This window comes from Gorilla gorilla, chromosome 12, assembly GCF_029281585.2.
Source record: "Gorilla gorilla gorilla isolate KB3781 chromosome 12, NHGRI_mGorGor1-v2.1_pri, whole genome shotgun sequence".
NCBI lineage: Eukaryota > Metazoa > Chordata > Mammalia > Primates > Hominidae > Gorilla > Gorilla gorilla.
The window spans coordinates 103,255,566-103,281,857 of NC_073236.2; the positions used below are offsets into that span (position 1 = coordinate 103,255,566).

Sequence of the window (26,292 nt, forward strand, 5' to 3'; positions counted from 1 at the left end):
TGAAATTTATACTATTAAACCAAAGTTACCATTTTCCTAAAACTGAATTATTTTCTTTTGGTTAGCAAAACTAGTTTATCCACTCACTGAAACCGATAGAATTTCCAAGTCAAAGAATATAGAGTTTTAAATGGCTTTAAATGACCAGCTTTTCAAATTATTCTGTAGAAGTGTAGCCCAGTAGAGCGTAAGAGTGACCATTTTCCCACACCTCCCGCCAACAGTAGATATTAAGAGCTTTTGAATATACACTGCATAGGCAAACAATGGGTTTGATCTATTGACCATTTGTATTCTTTTATGAGTTGCCTATTATGTTTATATGCCTGTTATGAGATGTTTTAATATTTATTAGTGAGGGTACACATACTTTTGATATTGAAGTACCACACTGTGTTGTAGTCATTGGCTTAAACCTCTCTTCTAACAGAGTGCAAGCTCTTTAAAGGCTCATTCATACTGCTTTCCCAGCACCTCACCTAATTTCTTGTTCTTCGCACATCACTTAATGCATGTTTGTTGAATTGAAACTTCAGTGTACAGGAGATTGAATCCTGGAGGATTTAGATTTGTAGTATTTGAATTATTATTGTTCTATTGGGGATTTTTATTGGGGGAGCCAGGCTTCTGTTATATCAAACATTCACAGGTCATTGAATTTCAGTAGCAGTTCTCATGAATACAAGAATAGGTTGAACAACACCAGGTTATGTTGTAATTTAGTAGTTGCTATTCATCTAGTGTTATCTGCAGTTGTCTGGGCATTATGGCCTACCTGCTTAGCATCATAACTTAGTAAACTTATATGTATGAAAATGGAATAGTTACTCTCTGAGTATCTAGTAACAAATCTTTGAATTGAATGTCACATATAAGGTTGTTTATGCTAAGTCTTGTTGAGAAGATAGGAATCGATAGTCTTTTCTGTTTGCCATAATGACATTGAACTTTGAAGAGAGAATTTCTACTGTGTTACACTCCACCATCAAAAATGCATAACTGCGCCAGTCAACCCTGAAAAAGTTTATACTGACAACTTTTGGGATATTAGCAATCGGTGACTAATGGTAGTAGAGAAAAGAAAAAACTGTAAAAAGAATCACATTACCCTAATTTATTGCTTTTCGGGGGTTAGGGAGAGAATTGCTGAAGGATGGGGGAGAGCTAGGGCTTAGATGATATACACTCTTTCTTGTATATATTTTCTTTCACAGATACATTGCTCCGTTTCTGTGACTCAGCTCATGTTATTATATGATTGATAGCCTTTGTTTGGGGCTTCTGTTTAAAACAACATGGACCTGGCTTTTTCCCCCCTTCTTTTTAATTTGGAATTTTTTAACAGCACATTTGCTCAGATGATTTAGACCAGGGATTGTCAAGGCAGACTACTGTCCAAGGGCTAAATCAACTCTTCACCTGTTTTATGAATACAGTTTTACTGGAACACAGCTATGTTCATTCATTTATATATCATCTGTAGCAGCTTTGGGGCTATATGGACAGAGTTGAGTGGTTGCCGTAGAGACTGTGTGGCTTACAAAGCCTAAAATAATTAATGCCTGGCTCTTTACAGAAAAAGTTTGCCAATCTCTGATTTAGACTTAGTAAAATTAAAAAGTAGAACAAAAAGTTATGAACTCCACTCAGTTAAGTGAGTTTGCATAGATAAAAAGAGTACTGTAATGTGTCTAAAGTTTGTATTTAAAAGGTTACTTTGTTTTATCTTGAGATTATGTTGAATTGTTCCTTTTCTTGGGGCCCCTTCAGCAGCAGCCTGAGTGATAGTGACACCTTGGCCAGCCAATCTCCAAGCTACGTGTGGCAGCTTCTTGCCTAACAGCAGACCTCTGTGCTGTGTGTGTCTGAATCCCGGTAGCTAGGTAAAGAGAGTGAGCAGGTAGACCAGTGTTCTCTAAATATGGAGACAAACAAAAGGAATAAAAATGTTGTATTACACACAGTGATAAAATGTGGTTTTAAAAGAAGGTTAGAGGAGAAGTGGAAAAGGCGTGAGTTTTTTTCCCCTTTATCTTTTTTTTTTTTTTTTTTTTTCTGAGACGGAGTCTCACTCAGCCGCTCGTGCTGGAGTGCAGGCGCGCGATCTCGGCTCACTGCAACCTCCGCATCCCCGGTTCCAGCGATTCTCCTGCCTCAGCCTCCCGAGTAGCTGCGATTACAAGTGTGGTCCACCCCGCCCGGCTAACTTTTGTATTTTTTTTTTTTTAGTAGAGATGGGGTTTCACCATGTTGGCCAGGCTTGTCTTGAACTCCTGATCTCAGATGATCCACCTGCCTTGGCCTCCCAAAGTGCTGGGATTATAGGAGTGAGCCACAGTGCCCAGCCTTTTTCCCCTTTATCTAAGCAGTGGTGCTTGAGATACTAAATTCTACCTGATATACATTTTTTTTTTTTTGAGACAGGGTCTTGCTCTATTGCCCAGGCTGGAGTGCAGTGGTGCCATCTGGGCCCACTGCAGCCTCTACCTCCTGGGTTCAAGCGGTTCTTCTGCCTCAGCCTCCTGAGTAGCTGGGATGACAGGCGCCCGCCAGCACACTCGGCTAATTTGTTTTAGTAGAGATGGGGTTTCACCAAGTTGGCCAGGATGGTCTTGAATTTCTGGCCTCAAGCGATCCGCCCACCTCGGCCTCCCAAAGTGCTGGGATTACAGGCGTGAGCAACTGTGCCCGGCTCTGATATACATTCTTGAATGTAAATATTGACACATTTTAACAATAATTTGTTGGTGATATTTGATAGTATCTTGCTGCATTTTCTTTAGTGCAAAGCATTTACTAAAAATTACTATTAGCATGATAGAAGGTCATTGTAGGGTGGAGAGAAACTTGAATATATAATGGGTATTATTTTAATAATTCAAACCTATGAATTATGAATTACTTTAGATGTGGAACAAATTTGTTTTATGAAAAATAATATTACCTAGAGAAATATATGTCATTATCAGTTTTTGATGTGTTTTTATCATCTACTCTTTGTTTTCTGCAATGGTTTTTGGTGGTAGGCTGGTAATAGTGAACTTTCATGATCCATCAGTTAATGTAGTAAAAATCAGGAGTCCATTCTTGACTTCTTTATGTGTTAGGTCATTGTTAATATAAACAAGTTCACATAAAAGCTGTAATATGCCAGGAAATTGTATTCTTCTTGTATACAGTCTTGTGCCACGTAGTGATATTTCAGTCAGTCATGGACTGCGTATAGATAGATGATGGAGTCAGGATTATAATGCTGTATTTTTACTGTACTTTTTCTATGTTTATCTATATTTAGATACACAAGTACTTACCATTGTGTTACTGTTGTCTACATTATTCAGTACAGTAACAGGCTATATAGGTTTGTAGCCTAGGAGCAGTAGACTATACCATGTAGCCTAAGTATGGAGTAGGCTATACAATTATGTAGGTTTGTGTAAGTACACTCTGTCATGGTCTATATGACAAAGTTGCCTGACTCATTTCTTAGAATGTATCCTCATTTTTAAGCAGCACATGACTGTACTTAGAGTATTTATGTTTCAGGAAGGAATTTCTAAAATTGCCAGGATCAATTATTATATTCTAGTTTTAGTGGTTTTGAAAATATTTGGCAATAATTAGTTTCCACATTAATATTGTTACATAAAAAATTTTAAAAAGATCTTCAAAGATAAAAATTAAATTATTTAATGCTAATTTTGAAGATCTTTGTATTATATTTTTTTCTGCCATAAAAATAAACTTATATAACAGGTGTTTAATATTGAAGATTTTCAAGTGTGTATCTGCTTTGGTATAATGTAGATTTTCTAATTTACTTAGATCTGTTTTTTTAAAAAAAAGTTTTGGTAGAATTTGCTTTTATAACTGCTTTATAATTCACATTAAAATTATTTGAAGTATTAAAACAAGATATTACTTTTACATCGTAAATAATATCTTAACTATTTGAATATTTTTACTCTAAATTTTTTACACTTGTTTCCTCATTTTGATTATTTTAATTTATTAAAAATTAAACCTACTGTTTTATAAATTAATGTTTGAAAATCATATTCAAGCTATTGAAAATGACGTGATTTATAAGGAACAATAATTATGTTTTCATTTTGCTTTCATTTGAACCTCCTGAGTATAAAGAATATTAATGAAGTAAGAGTAGATTAGAGTAAGAGTCAGAAATAGATGAAAAGCATTCCTTGATTGCTTTTTCAAACCTTTTTTCTGACATTGAGCTTTGATATTGAGATTTTAAAATGATTTCCTGGCCAGTTAGAAATCTGTACCAGTTGGTGTCAGGTGAGGCTGAGAAACAAGTTTGATAGCAGAAATAGTGTAAATTTCCTGAGCCCTTTGTTGTCTTGCTTTTCCCTGTCTTGGATGTTGCTTTCTGTGAAGTTGGTTGAACTGGTGAATATGCTGTGTGTAGAATAAGCTGATATATTTAAGATACCAGAGAAGAACTAACGAACTGCAGCACTGTATCTGATTCTTGTTCACTTTTATGTAGCATAGTGTTCTCTAGCTCTTTTCTTTTTATTGTTCAGAAAGACCGAATTATTTAAGTGTTAACTTGTTTTCTGTTTAAGCTTTTTTGCTGATTCTGTGCTTAGTCATAGATAGTAATGTCTCTTTATGTTGTTTTCAGTCCTATCAGCTAGGAACTATAATCGGGGATTTATTTTTTCTCAGCTGCAATTTTATTTATATTAGAAGAACTTGAAATGCTGTTTTTGCTGTTCTGGAGAAAAGTAGAAAGGTGTGGTTATTTCTCTTTGGGAGTTGTGTCTAAAATATTATTCTATCCTTTTTATTTTCAGGAATTGTAGCCAGTACTTTTTTGAATATTGATATTTGCTGAGCACTTTGCTAGGTACTTGCATGGATTATTCCATGTAACCTTCACAACAACTCTATAAAGAAGGTATTATTGTTATTATTTCCATTTCATAAATGAGTAGACAAAAGCTTAACAGGGACCTTAGCTCACAGAACCAGCATGCATTGGAATGAGGATGTGGAGTTATTTAGAGGTGGATAGAAGGATCCTTGGCTTGAATTTTCGTTTTCTGAGCTTTGCAAGGATGTTGTAAATGGGCCTTGGGGATCTTGGCCCATTTCTTTGTCTTTCAGATTTTGGTGAATTTTTATAAATCTATATCCTATTTATACATTGTTGCTACTGGTTTTGTCTGAGAAAAGTTTCCAGATAAGGACTGATTTTGAGACTTTCAATACGTACTTATGCCAGGGAAGGAAACAACCACGAGGCAGTGGTGAGTATTCTCAGCGTAAATACTGGTGTTGAAGCTGTGTATTGAATACCCTCTTCCTCCGTCCTTGCCACATTACTTTGGCATTTGTCAGTAGTGAGGGCAACAATAAAGTAAATACTGTAATGCTTAATCATTTCCCTGCTCACAAATGGGCTCCTATCAAAAATTCCATTCTGAGAGGGGGCATTTTATAGCACTATTAACTCCTTCCTAAAGACGTAGTGGGAAATGGATGAATCAATTACAAAATAACTTCAGATTCAGAATTTTCACCAGTTCTTCACTTTGAATTTGAACACTTGGATTCTTTATTTCAAACTTGGAAATGGTAGATTAAATGGAGGGAGGATTGGGTTTTCTGATATACTGCGTTATTGCTGTTATTTAAATTAAACCGTAACAAATTGTTTTTTCTTTTAAAAAATTATTTACTTATTTATTTAGTAACAAATCTTTAATGTCCTTCATTTCATTCAGCATTCATAACCCTGAGACTTAGTTCTGTTGGCGCTTTGATATGTCTTTGGTACTTTAACCTTGAGAAATGTTAACAAAGAAATGCTTCCCTCCCTTCCCCCTCCCACTCTGTCTCCCTCCTCCCCTACCCCTTCTGTCTCTCCCTTTCCTTGTCCTCCTACTTATAAAATTTAAGCATAGAGAAAATCTTCCCTCTGGCCCAGTTAAGCACCATAAGCACCTAATAATACCGCATCTGCTCTCAAGGTTGTAAATGTAGTGTTTCTAAATGAGGTGACGTTTACTAAAAAGTATATTTAACCTGCCTCTGAGGTTTTATCTTTTTAAAATTCATTTTGCCTTCCAAAAGAGTGTATTATTTTTTGGAATTTACAGGGCAGCTATAAAACAGAATGCACAGTATGCTCTACACAGCTCGTTTCCTGTTTCTTCCTGGTCTCACTGCCCTGGTCTCTCTTTTCCTTTATCCTTCTAGTTCACTGATCTCCTGCTTGCTACTCTTTGATTATCCTAGCTAGGGGTTTGAGATTTCTTTTTTTTTTTTTTGAGATAGAGTCTCGCTCTATTGCCCAGGCTGGAGTGCAATGGTGCGGTCTTGGCTCACTGCAACCTCCGCCTCCCAGGTTCAAGTGATTCTCCTGCCTGAGCCTCTCGAGTAGCTGGGATTACAGGCACCCGCCACCACGTCTGGCTAATTTTTGTACTTTTAGTAGAGATGAGGGTTCACCAGTTTGGCCAGGCTGGTCTCGAACTCCTGATGTCAGGTGATCCACCTACCTCAGCCTCCCAAAGTGCTGGGATTACAGGCGTGAGCCTCCGTGCCTGGCCGGGGTTTGAGATTTCTTAGTCGCTCCATTGTTTTATGTTTTACAAACCACGCCAACAAGATTATTTCATTAATCTCATCTTACTTTCCTAGACTAGATTCTTCAGTGGACTTTTCCAGAACTCCGTTGTTCACTCTTCTGAAAAATAACTTGATTCTGTCCTGTCATCTTTATTCTGTTCATACTCCACTTATTTTGGGCTTTTTTTTTTCTTTCTCTCCTGCAAGAAGTCAAGACACCTCATGATATGGTGAAACGATCACAGGCTCTAAGTCTCTTGGGTTCTGGGTTCTTAGGAGTGTCACAACCTCAGCTTATGAGACGTTTAAAAATGCCTGCTATGGCCCAGGCACTATGCAAGCTGCGGGGATGGAAAGATGCCTAAGACCTGTCTCTCCCTTCAGAATGTAGTCATTTCCTCATAAGAAAATGAAGCCACTGGACTCTGAATGTATCATTTGGCTGTGCAGTTCTGCCATTCTGGAGCACTCATTTATTTAGTCCTATAGAGAGAGGGAGAGTGTGTATGTGTGTCTATGCATATGTGTGTGTTTTTAATTTGCTTAATAATGGATCTTTTTGATTGAATTAATTCATAGACTCGTAGGATTTACAAATAAGACGTCTAAAGTTAATATGATTCAATCATCTGTTTTACAGGTGAGGAAACAGGCCTTAGCAGTAAAGTGACTGCCCTCCTGTCACACAATTAGTGGCAAAGCTGGGAAAGAACCCAGATCTTCGATTTCTAATTCAGCACTTTTCTGTCCAAGTTGACCGTTTAAAAATTTCTTGATTCTAAGACTTTTGCCTGAGCTATGATTCCTGGTTTCATACAGAAATCTGGAAGTATCCCACTGGTATTGGTAATGATCACTGTAGCGTTTTGCAGGTTAAGTCACTGACTATCAGTCAGATGCCTCCTACATACTGAAGTCTGGTTTTTGCTTTTTGGAGCATATGAAAGAAGTATCTGACATTTTTTTTTTTCTGTCCTTAAGGATTTTGAGAACTTGAGTTGAATTTATGAAAAATTAACCTGACCAGAATTTTCATTTTTCTTTCTTTATTGTTTCTCTTTAGATCTTGTGCCCTCTACCTCCCCATTAAAAATATCTTGATTACTTTTCTTTTTTTTTTTTTTTTTTTTTGAGATGGAGTCTCGCTCTGTTGCCCAGGGTGGAGTGCAGTGGCGCGATCTTGGCTCACTGCAAGCTCCGCCTCCCGGGTTCATGCCATTCTCCTGCCTCAGCCTCCCGAGTAGCTGGGACTACAGGTGCCCGCCACTGCGCCTGGCTAATTTTTTGTATTTTTAGTAGAGATGGTGTTTCACTGTGTTAGCCAGGATGGTCTCAATCTCCTGAACTTTTCTTATACTACTATTAGGCAAACATTAATTGATCCACAGTTGTGTCCCTGGCATGGGTGTTAAGGATGTAGAATCAATTTCAGTTTTCCAGGAATGTGCTGCCCATGGGTTGCAGATTGAGATGATGAACCATCCAATGTGCTTTAGTGTGGTGATTCTCAACCAGGCCAATTTTGCCCCCCATGGGACATGAGTCAATGTCTGAAAACATTTGTTGTTGTCACAACTGGGCAGGGTGGGGAAGGATGGGGGTGGTACTGCTGGCATCCTGGTGAACAGAGACCGGAGGTGCTAGTAGAGATCCCACCCCACTACACTGACCCCCGTGACAAGAATGATCTGACTGGAAATGTCAGTAGTGTCAACGTGGAGAAACCTAGGTACAGGGTGTGATAATTGCTATATTCCAAACAACTACCACGTTTTTAGTGTTTTCTGAGCCTGGCTCTGTTCTGTGGTCAAGGTGGACATATATTACTATTGCCCCTAGCTAGGTTTAGGGGTCTGGGAAGGCTGAGTTGCACCCGGAGGTCAGGTAGAAGGAGGAGGGAACAGGCACAGACAGCAGAGGGGGTGGTGTGTGCCACCACTTGGAGGGGACAGTTAGGGACATCTGGAGAAATGCAGGCTGCTCATTATGGTGAAAGCTAGAAGGTGAGGGGGCAAGAAACTCAAGAAGAGGCTATGGAAATTGCACAGTGGAAGCTGGAAAATGGATGGCGTCGTACGACATTCTGAGGCACCTGGTTTTTGTTTAAAGGCTTTAGAGAACCAAAAATGGATTTTAGGTCAGGTAGTTACATGTTTGGGTTTGTCTGTTTTGGAAGAGAACTTCAGTGGTTTCAAGGAGAACTAATTGGAAGGAGGCAACTGGAGATAAGTTAATTAGGAGGCTGTTGCAGCCATTTCATGTAAGAATTGAGCCAGGGAAGTGAAAGTAGGGATGGAAATATAAATAGTTGAATTTCAGAGATATTGGTGAGGTTGATTGGTTCGGACACCAAAGAAGGGAGGAGTTAGGGTCAGGTCATTGATTGTTGACGAGGGCAAGCATAGATAAAGCACATGTGCCCCTTCCCCAAAGGGATGTATGTAAATCTTGTCAGCAGTACCTGCTTCTAGCTTCAAGCCCAGCAAATGAGGGGATGTCTCTCTTTTCCGTCAACCTATGGTCTGAAAGTTAAGCCAGCCATTGCAACACATTGGCACACAACGGGGGAGAGAAGACAGGGTTGCTGCAATAAAATCTTATAAAAAGGAGGAGAGAATGGACATATTCCATAGATGCTGTGTTCCATCCCATTGAATGAGAATTGCAAGACCTCCTGCACACTAGCTGTGGCGTGAACTCCCGAGTTGGCCAGGTTGGCTGCTTTTGGTTTTGTTCTCTGAGATCTCCCTTGTCCAGTGTCCTTTGTGGCTCATCTAGGATGGGTGTATAAGTCATATTTCAGCTCAGATGTCATCTCCTCAGGCAGCTTTTCTCTGACGTCCGAGTAGAAAGTAGGCATCCAGTTTTTAATCGCCTTGTTGGAGCTAGGGATAGGGCATGTGTTAGTTATCTGCAGCATTCACTTCATTTATGTGTTGTGCTTTTTGTGCCCCCTTATGCTGGAATGTAAGGTCAGGAGGGTGGGAGGGGCCTTGGCTGATGTGTTCACTCTGAATCTCTAATACCTGGAATGGTATCTGGCTCAGGATGTTTTTTGAAAGAAAGAGGAAATGAATGAGAGAGGAGAATAAAATGCTGAAGGAGGAACCGGTTTTTAAATTTTTTTGTTTGTGTTTTGGTGGGGAAGAGGACATTGAATTCAGTTTTGGGTATGAGTTTTAGAAATATTGATATTAAATATAGACAGGAACATAGGCTTGTCAATAGGCCATTAAACATACAATAGGTACATATGTCCAATTGGCCATTAAACATGCAGAGTGAAGCTCAGGGAAATTACAGTAAAGATCGCTAACATGTACTGAGCTTTGCCATGTGCCAGTCTCTGTTCTTAGCACTTTACTGATCTTAGTAAAGTGGAGCTATCAATTTATGGAAGCAGAAGCTGAAGCTATTGAGTGGTAATGCCCAGAGGGGGTGCATGATAATTAAATAGGGACAGAATCCAGAGGCACAGCAGCATCTGAGAGGTGAGTCAAGAAAGAGGCACAAGATCCTAGGGAACACTGGCGTTTAAGGGATGAGTGAAGAAAGTAGCCCCTCTTAGAAGAAGCAACTAGAGAGCAGGAGGGTTGGGGTGAGGGAAATCTGGGAGAGTGTGGTGTCTCTTAATCCAAGGAAGCGGTTCAGGGAGGAGGGATTCCTGGATGTCTCAGAGATCTGAAAAGTGGCTGTGGTCTTCCAGATTAAATAAATGATGTTGGGAAGAGCTGTTTCAGGAAAACCTTGGGAAAGGAAATAGGTTGAGGGTTTGAGAATTTCGGGTTGCTGTCAGGAAGGAGCTAGTAGAGAGGGAGAGTTTGGAAATGCAGTGGAGGGAGAGTATTGATGCTGCCTGACTTCTGGGGAGGTAGGAGTTGATTGCAACTGAAGCGTTTGATAGGGGCAGGTTCTCAGACATAGATTTTAGTTTTTTTTTTTTTTTCCTGTAGAACCTTCTGATTTCCTTGTTCTGTAATTTTCCAGTGGATCAAGAGGCAATTGAACTGTACATGCTGCACATTGCTTCCCTGGTTCATTGCCAGTGAAAGAGCTGGGGACGGTAGGGTCTTGTCAGCTGCAGCCACTGACTCAGCAGCCATCAGCAGCAAGGACAGAGGTTCTGCTGCATTCCTTACTTTACCTTCTTTCACTGGCATCAGCTGTTAGTTTTGTTTTTCCAGGTTACCTTGGCTTCCCATGGGATTGCATTTTCACTAATTTCCCCTAAGCCTAGAATTCTGGTGGCACAAAAGCCATCTTTCACAAGTAGTCAGGCTGTCAGTAGTTGAGATGGCTCAGTAATGTCTGCAACCACACATTTAATAAAGAAAACCTAAATTACATCTGCATGTTACGAAATTGAAACTGCATCAACTTTTGTTTTTTCTAGTGACAGGAATTGGCTTTCTGATTGCGAAAATAAAGCTAGTGTTTTTGGAATGTGCTTTCCAAATAGAAAGTGTGTCTTAGTTTCCTGATATGTGGATTCTGAAACTTTTTATCTTGCTTTAGATTTTATGAATTTGTATCTAGCTTAAACATGCCCATAGATAATGGAGCCAGGTAATATAGACTAAGTACTTAAAAACAAGTACTCTTCTCTTTGTCACATTTGAAAGAAAATATATTTTATGAAAATAATTTAAAAAATAAACTGACTTGGTTATTTGAGAATAGTTTCTCATAATTGTTATTATATACTCTGAAGCCTAAGATGTTATCTCATTTTTTAATCTGTTTAAAAAATATGAATGAATTATGATAGCGTTGGAAAAATTTACAGAAATAGTTTTCTGTAGGTTTTTGTTTTATAACTAGCCTCCTCCATCAGAGCTAATAGTTATGCTTTCAGTGAAGTGAAGAGTAGTCAGCAAAGTATCTTGACTAGACGTTTGATTCTTGCTGAAGCAAAACTGGCTTGCAAATCTGGGAAAGGCTAGGTAGGGAAGATGGATGGTTTAGGAGGAGAGGCATATTTGTACAGTCTCCTGTAAGGTAGTAAAATTTGGAACTCAGATTTTCAGTAACTCCATAGAGTTACATGACTGATACAGAAGCACATAGCTCCCTCAGTGATTCAGCCTGTTGGCATTTCTTAGCTTTTTGTTATCAAGACTTCTTTACACTCTTAAAATTTATCAAGGACCCCAAGAAACTTAATATTTGCTGTGTTACAAATTAAAAGTGATAAAATTAAAAATATAAATTCATGAAAAATACCAAAAATAAATTCATTATTAAGAGCATATATTTATGAAAAATAATATTTTACAAAATCATGAAAAAATATCATTGCTGTGCATTTTTGTCAATCTCATTAACATCTGGCTTGATTAAAGACAGCTAGATTCACAAATGTGCTTCTGCATTCAGTCTGTCATTTGGAATATTTCACTGTAAGTCATGAGAGAATGAGAGTAAAAAAGACAACTTGTATTTTAGTAGTATTAAGAAAACATTTTTGAACTCCTGAACTCCTGAGAGGATTTCAGGGACCTCTTGGCAGGAGTTGGGTGGGAGGGGGTCCCTGGACTACACTTTGAGAACCACTGGATGAAACTATATGTATTTCTTGATGACCGTTTCCTTGGTTTCCTTTCTTCTGCCCCTTGGGGCCTGGTAAAATATTCTTTATGTTGACTCCTCAAATGTGTTTACTGATTTAAATTTCCTCTATAAAATTCCAGGGGAAGGAACCATCCAATGAATCAGGCCTTCACTTCCTTTTCACGAAGCCTTTCCCCTTAATTAGTCATGCTGTAAGAATCCATCTCACTCCTTTGACTCAGCCGCCATAGAGGTGCCACCAGACGCTTTTTACTATGCCTGATGACATTGTAGACTGGTTACAAATCAAGATAAGTTGTTCAGGAAAAAAATACTCCCTTTTCAGTACAAAGAATTCTAGGAAGTCTTGGAGGTTGCTGGGAGAAAGAAAGTAGAATTGTTTCCTAGAAACGGAGTGGAAAAGTCTTTGGAGAAGTTTTTGGGGGCCTGGCTGGCACATGGGATCCACTCTGCTCTCCAGGAAGCGTATGCCATCTTCTAGTTCGCATTTCTGCACCAAGGCAGTGGCAGGTGGCCCGAAGAGTGAGTGGGAAGCAATAATCAGCTCTCCAAGTAACAGCATTTTCATTTGCTAAATGTTATGTTAATGTTCTCCAAACTGATGGTAGAATTATACAAACTTAGGCTGAAAATATGCATACTGTTCATCTTAAGTTTTCAGACTTCTGATAAAATGTAGGTAAATAATATCAAAAAGTATCTTAAAAATTACACAGTAAATTTTGTGTAGAACAAATATGTGTACAACTTACAACATTTACATTGGAACAATTAGCTACATCAGAAAAATGCCTGCATGAATATAGTAGCATAAAAACAGTTGCTTTTGCATTTAACTTGCAAAGAAATGGAAGCAACAGCATTTTAAAAAGAGCATGGGTTTATGTGCTTTATCTGGATGAGTAGTGGCATTTTCTAACTGCTTGCCTCTCGGGCACATAAGTCATCATGGTACATTCTTACTAATAGACTTTGAACTTCTTTCTCTGTCCTTTTCTTCTGGGCCGTATATTGCCGCCGTTAGCGCTTCAGCATGGAAGGGATCTCAAATGTCATTCAGAATGGCCTCCGCCACACCTTTGGAAATTCAGGTGGAGAGAAACAGGTGCTCGGTTATCCTTATTTTCCTCATTCTCTGCTTTTTCATTTTCTGTGTAAGTGAAGACCCTGAAAGCTGGTAGTTTACTAATTTACTAAGACCATTGCTTAACGAGAGAAATAAAAGTTTATTATAAAAGTTCATTATATTTATAGTCTTGATAATGAACAGAATTTCCCTTTGAGGAAAAAGCATTTTTCAAATTGGACAATAGATTAAATGCATTGTTAAGACGTGTTTTATAGCTCCATTTTTCACTCTTAGTTTTAAACAAATAGATATTAACATTTTAACATAATGTATTGCATGTGTAGAAAATCTGCTTGTGAAAATAACTAAACTAAAATATGTGACTCTAATTCTAAAAGTCTAAGTCGCAAGATGTCATTTTTGGGGGAAGAAGGCCAGATGTCGGTATGTTTGAGACTAGAGTTCTAGGTCAAAAATATGTATAGAGTGTATCTTACCTCCTTTAAATGAAATTCATGTGTTTTTAAGGTGTATTGCATAGTCAGCCAACTCAGTTGTCTGCCAAACGAGGCATGCGACATTATTTATACAAAATTATACATAGATATGAATATATAATCAAGTATCTAGCAATTTGCTTTTTTTCACATTTTTGTATAATGATTGAAGGAATATCATGAACATGGGAAACATTCACACTAATGGGTATGCTTAAAATTACCTTTCACTATATGAAATTTTCACCTTAAAAAAGAAAACTCTTTAAGTTAGCTCTTCTGTGCAGATTAAGAAGGTGTACAAAATGTAGCTTGTAGGAAGTTTAGCAAAAGAATGCCTAGATCAAATGCCTGGAGTTTTTACTGCAGGTAGTTAAGTGTTTCTCGAGAAGGGAGATCATTCCTGTTAAAGAGGGAAGCCTCACACTGACATTTGCAGCTCCTCAGTGAGCTCCATGAAGGGATGTTTGAATTTTTGTTTTCATTCCGGTGCCTCTCACCTCTCTCAACCTCACAAGAAGGCAAGGAATCTTCCAAACTGTGAGTGCAGCAGGGAGGCCTAAAGATGCAGCCAGGTAGCCAGAGAGCGGGCCAGGGCGCAGCTGCCTGGTGCCTCTCCAGGTTGCCTCACACATGCAGAGTGAAGCCAGGAGGACATCATTTCTGGCCTTTTGTTGTTGTTGTTCTTTACAAAGAAACATTCGATTATACAACTGGGCATCACCTGCAAGAAGTCTACATCAAAAAGACGGTGGGACACTTAAGTGTCTCAAAGATTGAACTATGCAGTTTTACCACTTTTCTGGGCTTAGGGATCCAGTTACTGTAAAGCAGCTTTCTTTATCCTGTTTTTCAATTATGGGCAGGATAAGATCACTCAGTGAGGATTAGCCACAGAGCTGAGATTTAGGGCACGAGGTTAAATAATGGGTGGAGCTAAGAGATTCCAGGTAAAAACCACTGGCTTTCTATATGAGCATATGTGAAATGCACGGAACTATTTTTTTGGTGGGATGGTAAGAACAGGAAAATCTGGACAATCATTTATGGATTATGCTTTCATGGGATTAGTTAAAAGACATGGCGCTGTTACTTGTGAGCCTTTACAAGTAGTGAACTAGGAAGTTTATCTCAATTTCAGACATTAATTTTCATTATTCATTTCCCCTTAGGCCATTCTCTACTTTAACTTTTCTCCTTTAATGCCTAAAAACGTTTACAATGACTTACCCAATAATTTAAAATAATAGCAACGCATTTCTAAAACGATTTAAGTGTGTCTTTGTTAGCTTCTGAAAGAAGCTAGTGTGTGTTTTTCAAAGTTGTCATGTTATATATGTGGACCACTTGTTCAACCAGAATAAAAATGATCTGAAACAGAATTATTTTGCTGTTGGAAATTACTTTATTGTGCAGAACTGTGAAAACTATGTTTTTAGTTTAAATTGCTATTTTTAAAATGTGTTGAAAAATATGCAAGTAGAATGTGAGATAAGACTTCACTTTAAAAATGAACAAATTGAGTAAACCATCCTCAGACTTAGTCCTATGAAATTTTCAATAACTGAAATGCAAAAAGGTGGTTGTTTCTGTTGACACTAGGTTTGTATGAAGCAAATAGAGGTGGGCAAAAAAAAATGAGCTCCATCTGAGATAGTAAGATAACTTTATTCCCATACAATACCTGTGTTTTCATTACCAAAGTAGCTTGTGTTTTATATTATCAGATAGACCTAGTAACAGTATCAAATTTTTTGCAGATAAGGTAATTCCGATTGAAGTGACACTTTTTTTTTTTTTTAAACTTGGCAGTATTTGACTACAGTCATTCCTTATGAGAAAAAAAACGGACCACCGTCTGTTGAAGATCTTCAAATATTAACAAAAAGTGAGCAAAGACAAAATGAAACTATTACCTGATTTCCTTTTGCTGATTGGTAAACACCTGACTTTAGTTGGCTGATTTTGTTGTTAGTGTTTTGTCAATTTAGGATGTAAATGATGCATATAATTGTTTATTTTTATAAGAATGAAGCCAAAAATGGCTGTGACATTAAATACAACAGTAACTCTAGTGTTGATTTGTAGTTTTTCTGTTTTTCTTACCTTGTGAAATATTTATGAGCTAAAATTTTGGGAAAAAGCATAACCTAAATCTCCATTGTCTCTTATATGTTTAAGAACATATCCATTTATCATAAATAAAATTCTTTATGGATCTTATATATCTGTGATTGTCAGTAACTGAATAGGAAAGATTTAGGGTAAACACTTTTTATTTCTTATGAATATAGAACCCGAAGTAGTAGTTATAGGTAGAACATAAATCGACAGTGATGTTTTAAGAACATGCATTCATTCAGCAAATATTTGGTGAAGGCCTACTCTGTACCAGGCCATGATCTGGGCACTTGGGATACTTTAGTGAACAAAGCAGACAAAGATAATGCACCTTCAAGGGGCTTGCCTTAAAAAAAATTGTTAGATTTAAATATACATGATATTGAGTATCTCTTATGATGGCCGCAAATGAGCCCTGGATTCTGGTTCTATCCCTGTTATTTTCAGGGATATCCTTGGAAGTTACTTACTCTCTTTTGCTCACATTGAAAAACTAGGATAAAAAATATTTGTTCTATTTACCTCACAGTAAATAGATTAATATATGTATGATTTTGGCTAAGTTACTATCAATTAGCCGTTAAAATGGAGGGATTGAATTTGCTGATCTGTTAGGTCTTTGTTATGGTAAATATTTATGATACTTGCTAATTAGGGGGGGAACCAAATGAAAGAGCATCACATGGATGAGTATGGATGATGATACTTATTTTGGAAATTTAAGAGGAATGGGCAAGGAAAACCTAAGAGTAGAAGCAAGTGTCTTATTTCTTAGCTCCCTGCCTGCTAACTTGGAGCTTTTATTCTTTCCTTTGGTGAATAATTCTTTAAAAAGTTTTATATTTAAATATGGATAAATCAAGTGATGCCAGCCAGTCTGAAATAAAACATCAAGAGATTAACTGGGTAGCTAGCCCTCTTATTTTCAGGAAGAACTTAAGAAGTTATACGTGTCCAAGATCACACAGGGGGATGGTTAATTACAGAGCTGGGTCTCTTAATTTCCCAGGAAATTATACTTTTAATGAAGCTGGTTTTTGGTATGTGATTTTATTTAGAAGTTAGAAAAAATTTTAAACATGATTGGAAGCAGAAATACTGAACATGGTAGCCCTCTAAAGAAGGGAACATAAATAAATATTGCTCATAAGCCAGGAATTACTGGCAGGCCTCAGCTTCTCAGATCAAGAACAAATACTTCATTGGTCAAACTAAAGTCATCATAATTCCAGCATCGAGATGTCTTTATAGGTTGTCACAGTTTGGAATCTTTGGACATATTTGGGTCCAAAGCTCCTTTTCTTTCCAAAAGAAGAGCCCTGTGGAGACAGTCACAGTGTTTATGGATATATAGTCTTCCTGATAAAAGCTATTAGGGGATTTTGGGTGCAATAATAATAGTAATAAAAATTTAAATAATATGAGTAGTGTTACAGTTAATACATAGCATGTACTATGTGCCAGGCACTATGATATGACCTTTATATCTGAATTAGTAGCTTAGTCCTCATAACAAACCTTTGAGATTAAATCTAATTATTATTCTCATTTCACAGATGAAGAGCTTGGTGCAAAAGTGGTTAAGTAGCTTGCTCAGCATCACACAATTAGGAAGTGGCAGAGCCAGGGTTTAAACCCAGGAAGGCTGATTTGACAGTTACGCTATTTTGCCTTGTCGTATTGGTGGGGAAAAACAGTGAAATATTTTTACCAGGATGCTTTGGAGAAAATTTGAGTTGGCAATCTCTGTTGAAGTATAATATTTGTGAGTTTATCTCAACCTGAATGGTCTAGCTTAAAAAAGAAAAACGTTATACTAGGTGGCTGCTTTTTCTATTTTAGTTTTTACTTAGAAGATAAATTTGTCAAATTAGAATGAGGCTAATTCTCCCAGGTTTCTCCCTAGTGCAGAGGAGGCAACAGCCAGGCAGACACCAGATGCTGCTTCATGGAAGTCTGTTCTTCATTTGGGTCTTTTCTTTGAAAGTTTCTAAGGAGTCTGACAGGATACGCTTGTTGGAGGGTATAGCTGTCCATTTCTCTAAGAGTTTCTCTAGTTTGCTTGATCTACAGCACTGAGGTTTTCTTGCTGCACAGAGTTCATTGAGGTGCACATTATAGTAACCCACTTTCCGGTATTATTACAGAGCGAAGGCTCCTTGTAAATAACCCAATTCCTCTTTTTTGCCTCCACTGTTTGGAAATTTTAAATCAGGGAAGCAACTCTCAGGTAAGTGGGATATTCTTACCTAAAATAAATTCTTGTGGACTTACTCCACTAAAATAAATTACTGGGCCTTTATTGTTGTATCCCCTTATCAGGAAAGTCACCTATAATTTGTATGAGTCAGTTATATCCTATAATTAAGGAAGATTAAGGCCACAATGATTGAAATTAAATAATATTTTTGATCTAAATTTTTAATTGTTGTCTTTTTTCCCCTCTTCTATTTTGCAGTTCTTCGTGCCATGAAGGAGGACAGTGAAAAAGTTCCAAGCTTGTTAACTGATTATATTCTGAAAGGTGAGTTTTATAATGGTATAGGTGCGATGGCTGGGAGGTTTGGATTAGTCAGTAAATACATCGCCTTGCTAATACATTAGACAGTAACTTCCCAATGCACAACTTTCATTAATCTTATTATGCAGGGTGAGGATTAGCTACATGACTGACTTCTACCAACATTATATATTATGGTTTTATATAATTTAAGTTTTATTGGAGGTTCTGGGTTGGAAATAATCTCCACAGCTAAACTATAAACATCAAGAGAGGTAATAGAAGAAAATTAGTGAGATGGCACCATAATCATGTGGGTATCAGATGTTGGCAGATTGGCACTGGGAAATTTGAGAAGGGTGGTCTCTGTCATTTTGAGGACAGTGGAAAGTGAAAAGTGAAAAAGTGGAAAGTGAGGACAGATGAAGGAAGGAAGAGTCACATCTGTGAACAGTGCCAAAGGGAATACGAAAGGGACTGATGTAAGACACGGGGAGGGAAGCGGGGAAATAAAAAGAATGGACTTGCATAAACCCAGGACAGTGAAAAAGCAGCCACAAATCTTAGAGGCAAGGTGAGGCTGACACAGGGTGGGAATATTGATGAGGCAAAAGAAGAGTGAGAGGTTGAGTTACTTTGCCAAGGAAAGAGCAAAGTTTGGATGATAAAGAAGGGACGGAAGAACTGAATTAGAGGCAAAATTAATACTTTTCAATGAAATATTTTTTTAAAGTAGCAGGTATTCAGGGACCAGCTTTTGAAAGCATCACAAAATGCGTCTTGTAGTGTTTGATCAAATTTTGAGAGCAGTCCTCTTCTAGTAACAGTCTTCTTCTCTGGGTTCTCTCTCTTCTCCATTAAAGTTAGCTGAGCACAAGGAAGATGAAGATTTCTGAGACATTAGAAACCTCAGATGGTCTTTTCTTAAACCATAGTGTCATGAAAGGGGAACCTCAGTAGTATACACAGGGTGCTGAAAGTGAATCACACATTTCACTTGTAAGAGTCTTGATGCGGTGAGAGTAAGAAGCATGAGCTAGACACTAGTGGGTTAACACTGGAGTAGAACAGACTGAGTTGACATCATTTTAAAAAATAAGCTTTTTTTCTGATGGAGGACTTTTTCTCCCTATAAAATTCTGAATTTTTTTTTTTTTAATACCTGACATCTTTGTTTGCTTTTGTGTTGTGCTAGCATTGGTATGAAAGCTGGATTGTTCTGAGGTTCGTTCTTCTAGATGTGAAACAGGAATGAGACGAACATAAAGAACATGTCTTAAATTTTAATTATATCGAGTTCCTAGGCCTCTATGAGGGCCAGAGATAGAATGAGCTTCTGAAGCATTCTCTAGCTATTTTAGCATTTAACTGCATGGAAGGATGTTATGACCCAAAGAACAGAGTCCTCTGGGGAAAAATGATTTTTAATTCTTTACTCTGAAAACCTAGGACTGTAATTGTGAACCTACCTATACCGCATGCCTTAGGGAAGCAGCACCCATCTAATTCTGCTCCTCATGCTCGGGCCGCTGGCTCCTGTCTGTAAGCCCAGTTCTATCTATACTGTACCTGCTTCTGATGAGCTGTCTGTGTGCATGTGTTGTGGTTTTGTCTTGGCTTTGTATTGTGAGGACTGGGTGGAAAAGAAGCAAGGATTTAGACTACAGCGGAGACTGTAGTCAGAGAAAACGAAGATGGGAGTGCAGTGCGGAGATGTATTTACCCAAATGTGTGTGGGAAGGTGGGGAAGGCGGGTCATTGAAAATGCTCTTTTCCACCCATCCTGAAAGTTCACAGCTGGTTAACTGTTCCTCTTCCTTGGGGACCAATAATACGACACTTTGCCTGGGAGGGGGATATTGCTCAAGGGGAGAATACTCCTTCCCCTTTTTTGGGTAGTTTGTTGTTGTTTTAACACAGATGAGAGTGTGGCTTGGCTGCTTAAATACACCATCTTAGTTTTAATGCAAATGTCAGAAGTGAAAGAAGGTAGAAAAGTGGTCTCATTTGGCCTGAGAAAGGGAGTAGGGTGGGCACTGTATGGGCTAATTGAGCTTCTCTTTCTCGCACCTGCTTAATGACCCCACTGCAGCCTGCCGCCACTGCTGCCTTGACAGTAGTACCCAAGGCTCATTCTGAAGTAATGTGCGCGTGGCTGCTGCCGTGCTGCTAGTTAGGAATAAAAATGTGTGCAGAAACTTGCACCCTTCTTTGACTTCCCTAGGGATCCTGTTTGCTGTGTCACAAGCCTCATGGTATAGGGCGAACGTTAGGGGCTTCCATCTCCAAGTGGCACCCTAAGAGACATGGCCTTTTGGTATCTCATTTCTGGGAAATTCTAATGTGTGTTGAGAGAACTCATCCTTGTTGGGTATAGCCTCTTAAAACCTTTAAAAAATTGCTACATAGATCTTTGCATTAACATTTAGTTCTCATTACTTAATGGTTTTTAAATGTACATGTAAAATGTATGTTTTGTGTAAATGTATACAAAATATACATTTGTAGCTAAAAGTTCTCTTTTTCTTCTAGTTCTGTGTCCTACATAGAGCAGCAACTTTATCTGCGGTGGGCTCCAAGCTAGATTTCCTACAGCATTATTCTGAAAGCTGGCTACCATTACCCTTCTTGCTATTGGAAACTCCGCACATTTGAACTTGGGTTTGATTCAGTATTAACAGATCTTGACTACACTAATTCTTTATATTATAGAACCAACGGAAATATGGGCACTATTTTGAATTCTAGAGATGGGTTTTGTTAAATCTACTAATAAACTGTTCTCTTAGTAGATTAAGAGAGAGTAATATTAATTGTGCATGTGCAGTTGTATTTCTCATTAACTGACAGTATGCCCATTTGTTTTTATGGCTTTCTTATCTAAACTGCACTGATGAACTAGATTAAAGCCTTGGGAGATTTATACTATAAATTCAGTGATGGCAAGAACCAACACTGTTTTTTGTGAGGATTGTCAGTATAACTATTACCTACCAGTATTGTTCAGAGAGATTGAAACAGAATAAACGGGCTGTTCTTGAAGAAGCAAAACCAGAATATGCATTACTTTGGTTTAATACTTAGTGCTAACATTGAAACTGTTGGTGATGATGGATTTTGTAGCTTGCTGCTTGTTTCACCACTGGTCAAATTTTAACCATTAAATTGCCATTCATTTTTAGAATCTTGTATTTAACTTTTGATTTTCAAATGTTCTGCTTCATGTGTCTGTGAAGAATTGTACTTTAAAAGTGTGTGTCCTCTGAGGTGCTTGAGAAAGTATACACTGCAGAACTGCCCATTCTCATTACTGTGTCATATTTTATTCATGCCTGTGTGTTTTTCTTAAGTATGAATTCTAGATACAGCTACTTATGGATTCATCAATATCATGAGCACTTTTGCTGGTTCCAATCAAATCAATGGCATTTAATAAATTTTTTAAGAAGTAAAAATACATGTTTGAGAGCCTTATATTTGGGAGTTTTGTGTTGTATTTTTTTTTCCTTACAGTGCTAGATTCTTTCCCTTAATTCCACACAGAGCCCATCGCTACAATATGTGAGCAGATGAAACTCTGATTAGTCCCAGGATGCTAGGAAGGGGAAGAGGAGGACGTTTATTAGAGTATGCTGAGCTGCTGTGGAATGACAGAAGTAAGTCCTGCTCTTTTTCTGGGGCTGTGAGACATTTCAAAAACAGCCATGCAGCCCCCTCCCATAGACGAGATGAATGAATTAAGAGTCTATATAGGACCTGCTACAGGAGGCTTTCACAATTCCACTTAAACACCTGTGAGCAAAACAAACAGGGCTAACATATTCCTCACTCCACTCAGCAACTGAGACACCATGACTGCAAAGGCAGGGGCGCGGTCTGAAGTTTAATGCCTGCTTGGCATTTCAGCCGTCATCTCTAGGGGTATGAGAAACTCGAGATGGTTTCCTTGTTTTATTAATGTTCTTATGTGGAACTTACTGGCCCTTTCCCCAGATACATGTACTTACACAGTAATAATAATAATTTAAATTAATTTGATGTGAATTTGTAAAAATGACGCCTTGTACTGAAGACATGTAGCTTTAAAGGGTATATGATATAGTAGAAAGTCCTTAGGGGATATATTTTTTTAAAGGAGATTCAACATTGGTCTGTTTATAGCTCATTCTTAAATTGATGCTTCTAAAATGTATGAAAATATACCTATTTATTTTTTCCTGTCAGCTCAAAAAGTCTCTTTGCAGTTAGGCTTCCCCTGATCGTGCTCGGTAAAGTCTTTCTTCTTCAGCATCGAACCACTGTAGGATTTCCCACCACAGTCCTCCTGTGCGTAGCAAGTTAATTTTGATACCAGCTACGAGCACGTTTCTGACAGCAGGTAGGTTTCTTGTCTCCCTAAAAACAGCATCGCTATTCTGTGTACTCTGGGAGACACTTTTCTTTTTGCAAGGATACCTTGGGAAAGACCCGCCTAAAGACAAAGGCACAGGACTTCTTGTTACACCAGGGGTTCATTGGACTGATAACCTTAAAAGTCTTTCAGATCCCAGAGATGGAATCTTTTTGCGAGTTACACTGTGTGATTTCAACTCAAAATGTTTATTTCCTGCCAAGAATCAAGTTGCAGATAATTCTCTTACAGCTTTTTTGAAGAAAACAAAAACAAAACAAACTGTAGAACTATGGTGCACTCCAAGTGCCATATATCTATTTTATTCTTCAGGAAATTATATTTGTTTTTCTTTTACAAGAGCACAACAGGAACCAAAGTAAAAGAGTAATAGATACAGCACTCAGGATAAATCATATCTTTAAAATAATAATAAAAAAATTTACACCTTGTCCTATATCCTGTTAGTATTTTCATAATATGGCCATGATTGAAAAAACAAAAAGCAAGCATCTACAATTTTTTTTGATAGACTTTTTATGCCAGGAATGGATTAATTACCAACAAAATTTATACTAATCAGGCTGATGTCAATCTATTTTTGTAATGTATCATTAACAAATTTATTTTGGAAAAGATAAAAATATTGCCCCTTGATAATAAATCTTTTTTTCCTTTGATGCAAACAGCTAGAACACCTTTTTCTTTTTCTTTTTGATATTCTAAGACAAAAAAATGGTTAATCTTCAGATTAATAAATTAGGTCATTATAATAATAAATTAATTTTTTTTAAAGTTCAGCAACCTCTGTCCAAGTATTTACAACAATACTTGAAAGTTCCTTTACAAAACAGAACACATTTTCTTTTCACATTAAGCATACTGGGTATCTGTGTCTTTCACAACAAGCATTTTTAAAAGAAAACTCAATGCACAAATGGGTTAATTAGTATAAAAGTGCTAAGGGCTGTTTGAAAAGTTAACACTATAGTATACAGTCAGTTATATTTGAGGCATACTACAACAAACTTCCAGCTTATTGTGGACAATATTCCAGTAGTTGTTTCAAACCATTGTTTGAAAAAAAAAAAAAAAATCCAGGAGCTGATTAGTGATGCAGATAAGAACTGCCATCAATGTCTCCGGCCAGTGAGCAAATTGAAAACCAACTGAAAGCAAATCCAAATGAGGAAGATTTTAATAAAGGAATACCCTTCTCCATAGCAGGTGCAATGCTGACTGCTCAAGGCGTGCGTGCACACACACACACATACATACTCTCACACACACACCTTTCCAATTAAACTGCAGGTAGAATGAGATTTTGTGTTATTCAAAAAATTTGTAAGTGATCAAAAGCATTGATATGGAATGCCTGTTTATCTGCCTTTGTTCTGGTTAAAATCTCATAAAAATACATTCAACAGGAAAACAAATTGTATGTGTATAAATATATATGTATATATATATTATATACACATGCACACAAATACTTTTGTTTTTTGAAGCATAAGATAGTTACATAAATACTCCTATAATTGCTAAAGTTTAAAGAGGCATCATTTTTTTTTGAGCTTCAACAAAGGTGCTTGAATAATATACAATTAAAATGAAGTAGTTTCTATTTTGTAGAATCAGTATATAATAAGGAAAAAGAATCCCCAAACAGTCTTTTTAAAAAAAGTTTCTTCTTAAGCTAGAGCTTCAACAAAAACTATGAACAACCAACAATATAACAGAACAAAGCAACAACAAACAGTGAAATATAGCCCCTGGAAATGCCTGGTGTTTGTCACCCTCTCCCTCCTTCCTGTCACGTTGTAAGAAAAGCTCCAGTGCTCACATCAAGAAATGACTTAGATCTTGTTCATGTGCTGACTCTGCTAGGAACTGGCTGATTGGCTTGGAAGAAAATAAAAGCAGCAAAAAGTATAACTGTATATATCCTTAATAACCCGCTTTAGAGAAATGTCGCTATCGCATTTCTCTGGCTTCCTCACTGCCTACTGCAGTTGTGACTGTACAGAAAAGAAACTTGTGGCTTTAGACCTGGGATGGCTGTCAAAGGGTTCTGATGTGCTCGTCTGGTAGTTCTAAGGTGGTTATGGCAGCTGGGTCGCAAGGCCTTTTTTGTTTCCTGCTCATTCAGGCCTGAGCTTTGCAGCAACCAGTGCAGTCTTCAGAGCAATAGGAAAAAAATAACCTCTGGGCCACTGAACTGCTTTTATGTTACCAGGTTTCTCCCCGAGCCAAGCTGACCAATTTTTCTTCCCAACACCACCCTCCCACCCATTTCCCCATCTAAACTCACTGTCCCCACCCCAAATATCTCTACAGCTATCTTACAGGCAAATATATCTTAGCAACTTTAAAAACTTTGGTTCTAAGAAAACACTTGGTCAGTTATCTTGAGGAAAAGTGGGAATGCTTGTTCTGCACATTGCTGTAGACAGAGCCCATCCCAGTAAGGTCTTAGCGCTGTACATCAAGTCACAATCCAATACAATCCACTACGCAAGTGCACAAATTCTAGTTTACTTTTTAGAGCAGATTTAGTCATCTTCCGTCTTTTGAAACCTCATCCTAGATGCCTTTCTTCACACTGTTTGGTAGAAATTGTCTGCCTGTAGATGGTTCTGTTTTTGCATGCTGTAGAAGCCACTGAATCTTGCATCTGGTTCTGCAATTCTTAGCATTCTCTGGGAACTGTCCACCTGGACTCTGGTTCCTTTCTTGCAGTCCACAGATACTAGCTGATTATTTAAGGAAGAAGGCTATTTAATGAGAGGAGGAATAAAACCACAAAAAATTAGTTGCTTTACATTATCTCAAATGAACAGAAATTTAGTACCTAACTCAGGTGAGATAACAGTTTCACAATTCATTGATAGCCTGTATGCAGATTATCACATCTTGTTCTAGTACCAACTATACTTTTATGAGGGACACTGACAAACTGTATTTTAAGGTGAAATGTCAAGAAACTGTCAAATAGGAAGATAAAGGAACTGAAAAAAAAAAAAAAAACGACTTGTGAAATGATTTCAAATCCTTGAAGTGCAGACCTGTGTTTAAAGGGGGCTGAAGAATGAGTGGAAGGTAGGCAGATTTTAAAAACAAAGCGATGATTGATTTCTAACCACTCAGACTGTAGAACACTATCATAGGCTGGGCCAGCCTGTGTGTTTCTAGTCACTCCATACACTTTATGAGCGGGTCTGTTTCCCAGCTTTGGACACTGGCAACTGTATCCTGACCCAGCATAGAGGCTGTGCCCAATGTACATTTGTTCAAAGAAAAATCGGAGGCAGGATAACCGCAGGACAGAATTTTTACATGGAAGGGTTAACCAGATGGTAAATTACATTACATAATTGTTCAGGCTGTTTCCAATTCTTAAGGTTTATGATTAAAATAAACCAACTCAAGGCAAAAAGTAGAATTAGAGTTGGAAGGGATTATGATTTATTTCCCTTAATTAATACAGTTTTTTCTTGTCTTTCAAAATAGGCAGATTTAGAGGCCCTTTATGTTTGTACTG

At 37.7% G+C, this 26,292-nt stretch overlaps 2 protein-coding genes across 6 annotated transcripts in view; one reads left to right on the forward strand and one right to left on the reverse strand.

The window, feature by feature from the left end:
• Nucleotides 1-21,816, forward strand: part of FEZ2 (fasciculation and elongation protein zeta 2) — a 46,604-nt gene extending 24,788 nt beyond the window's left edge. Inside the window, exons 6-9 of one of the 2 annotated variants that reach the window (XM_031007180.3) lie at nucleotides 13,199-13,279; nucleotides 15,553-15,628; nucleotides 18,320-18,385; nucleotides 20,894-21,816. In XM_031007180.3, coding sequence (XP_030863040.2) covers nucleotides 13,199-13,279; nucleotides 15,553-15,628; nucleotides 18,320-18,385; nucleotides 20,894-20,910 — 240 coding nt within the window. In that variant the 3' untranslated portion in view covers nucleotides 20,911-21,816. The remainder of the gene's footprint in view (nucleotides 1-13,198; nucleotides 13,280-15,552; nucleotides 15,629-18,319; nucleotides 18,386-20,893) is intronic. The other variant, XM_031007183.3, reaches the window with a different exon arrangement.
• A 1,226-nt stretch (nucleotides 21,817-23,042) lies between these two features.
• Nucleotides 23,043-26,292, reverse strand: part of CRIM1 (cysteine rich transmembrane BMP regulator 1) — a 201,123-nt gene continuing 197,873 nt past the window's right edge. For all 4 annotated transcript variants that reach the window (XM_031007160.3, XM_063695962.1, XM_031007168.3 and 1 more), the window contains one exon: nucleotides 23,043-25,525. In XM_031007160.3, the coding sequence (XP_030863020.2) occupies nucleotides 25,349-25,525 (177 nt within the window). In that variant the 3' untranslated portion in view covers nucleotides 23,043-25,348. The remainder of the gene's footprint in view (nucleotides 25,526-26,292) is intronic.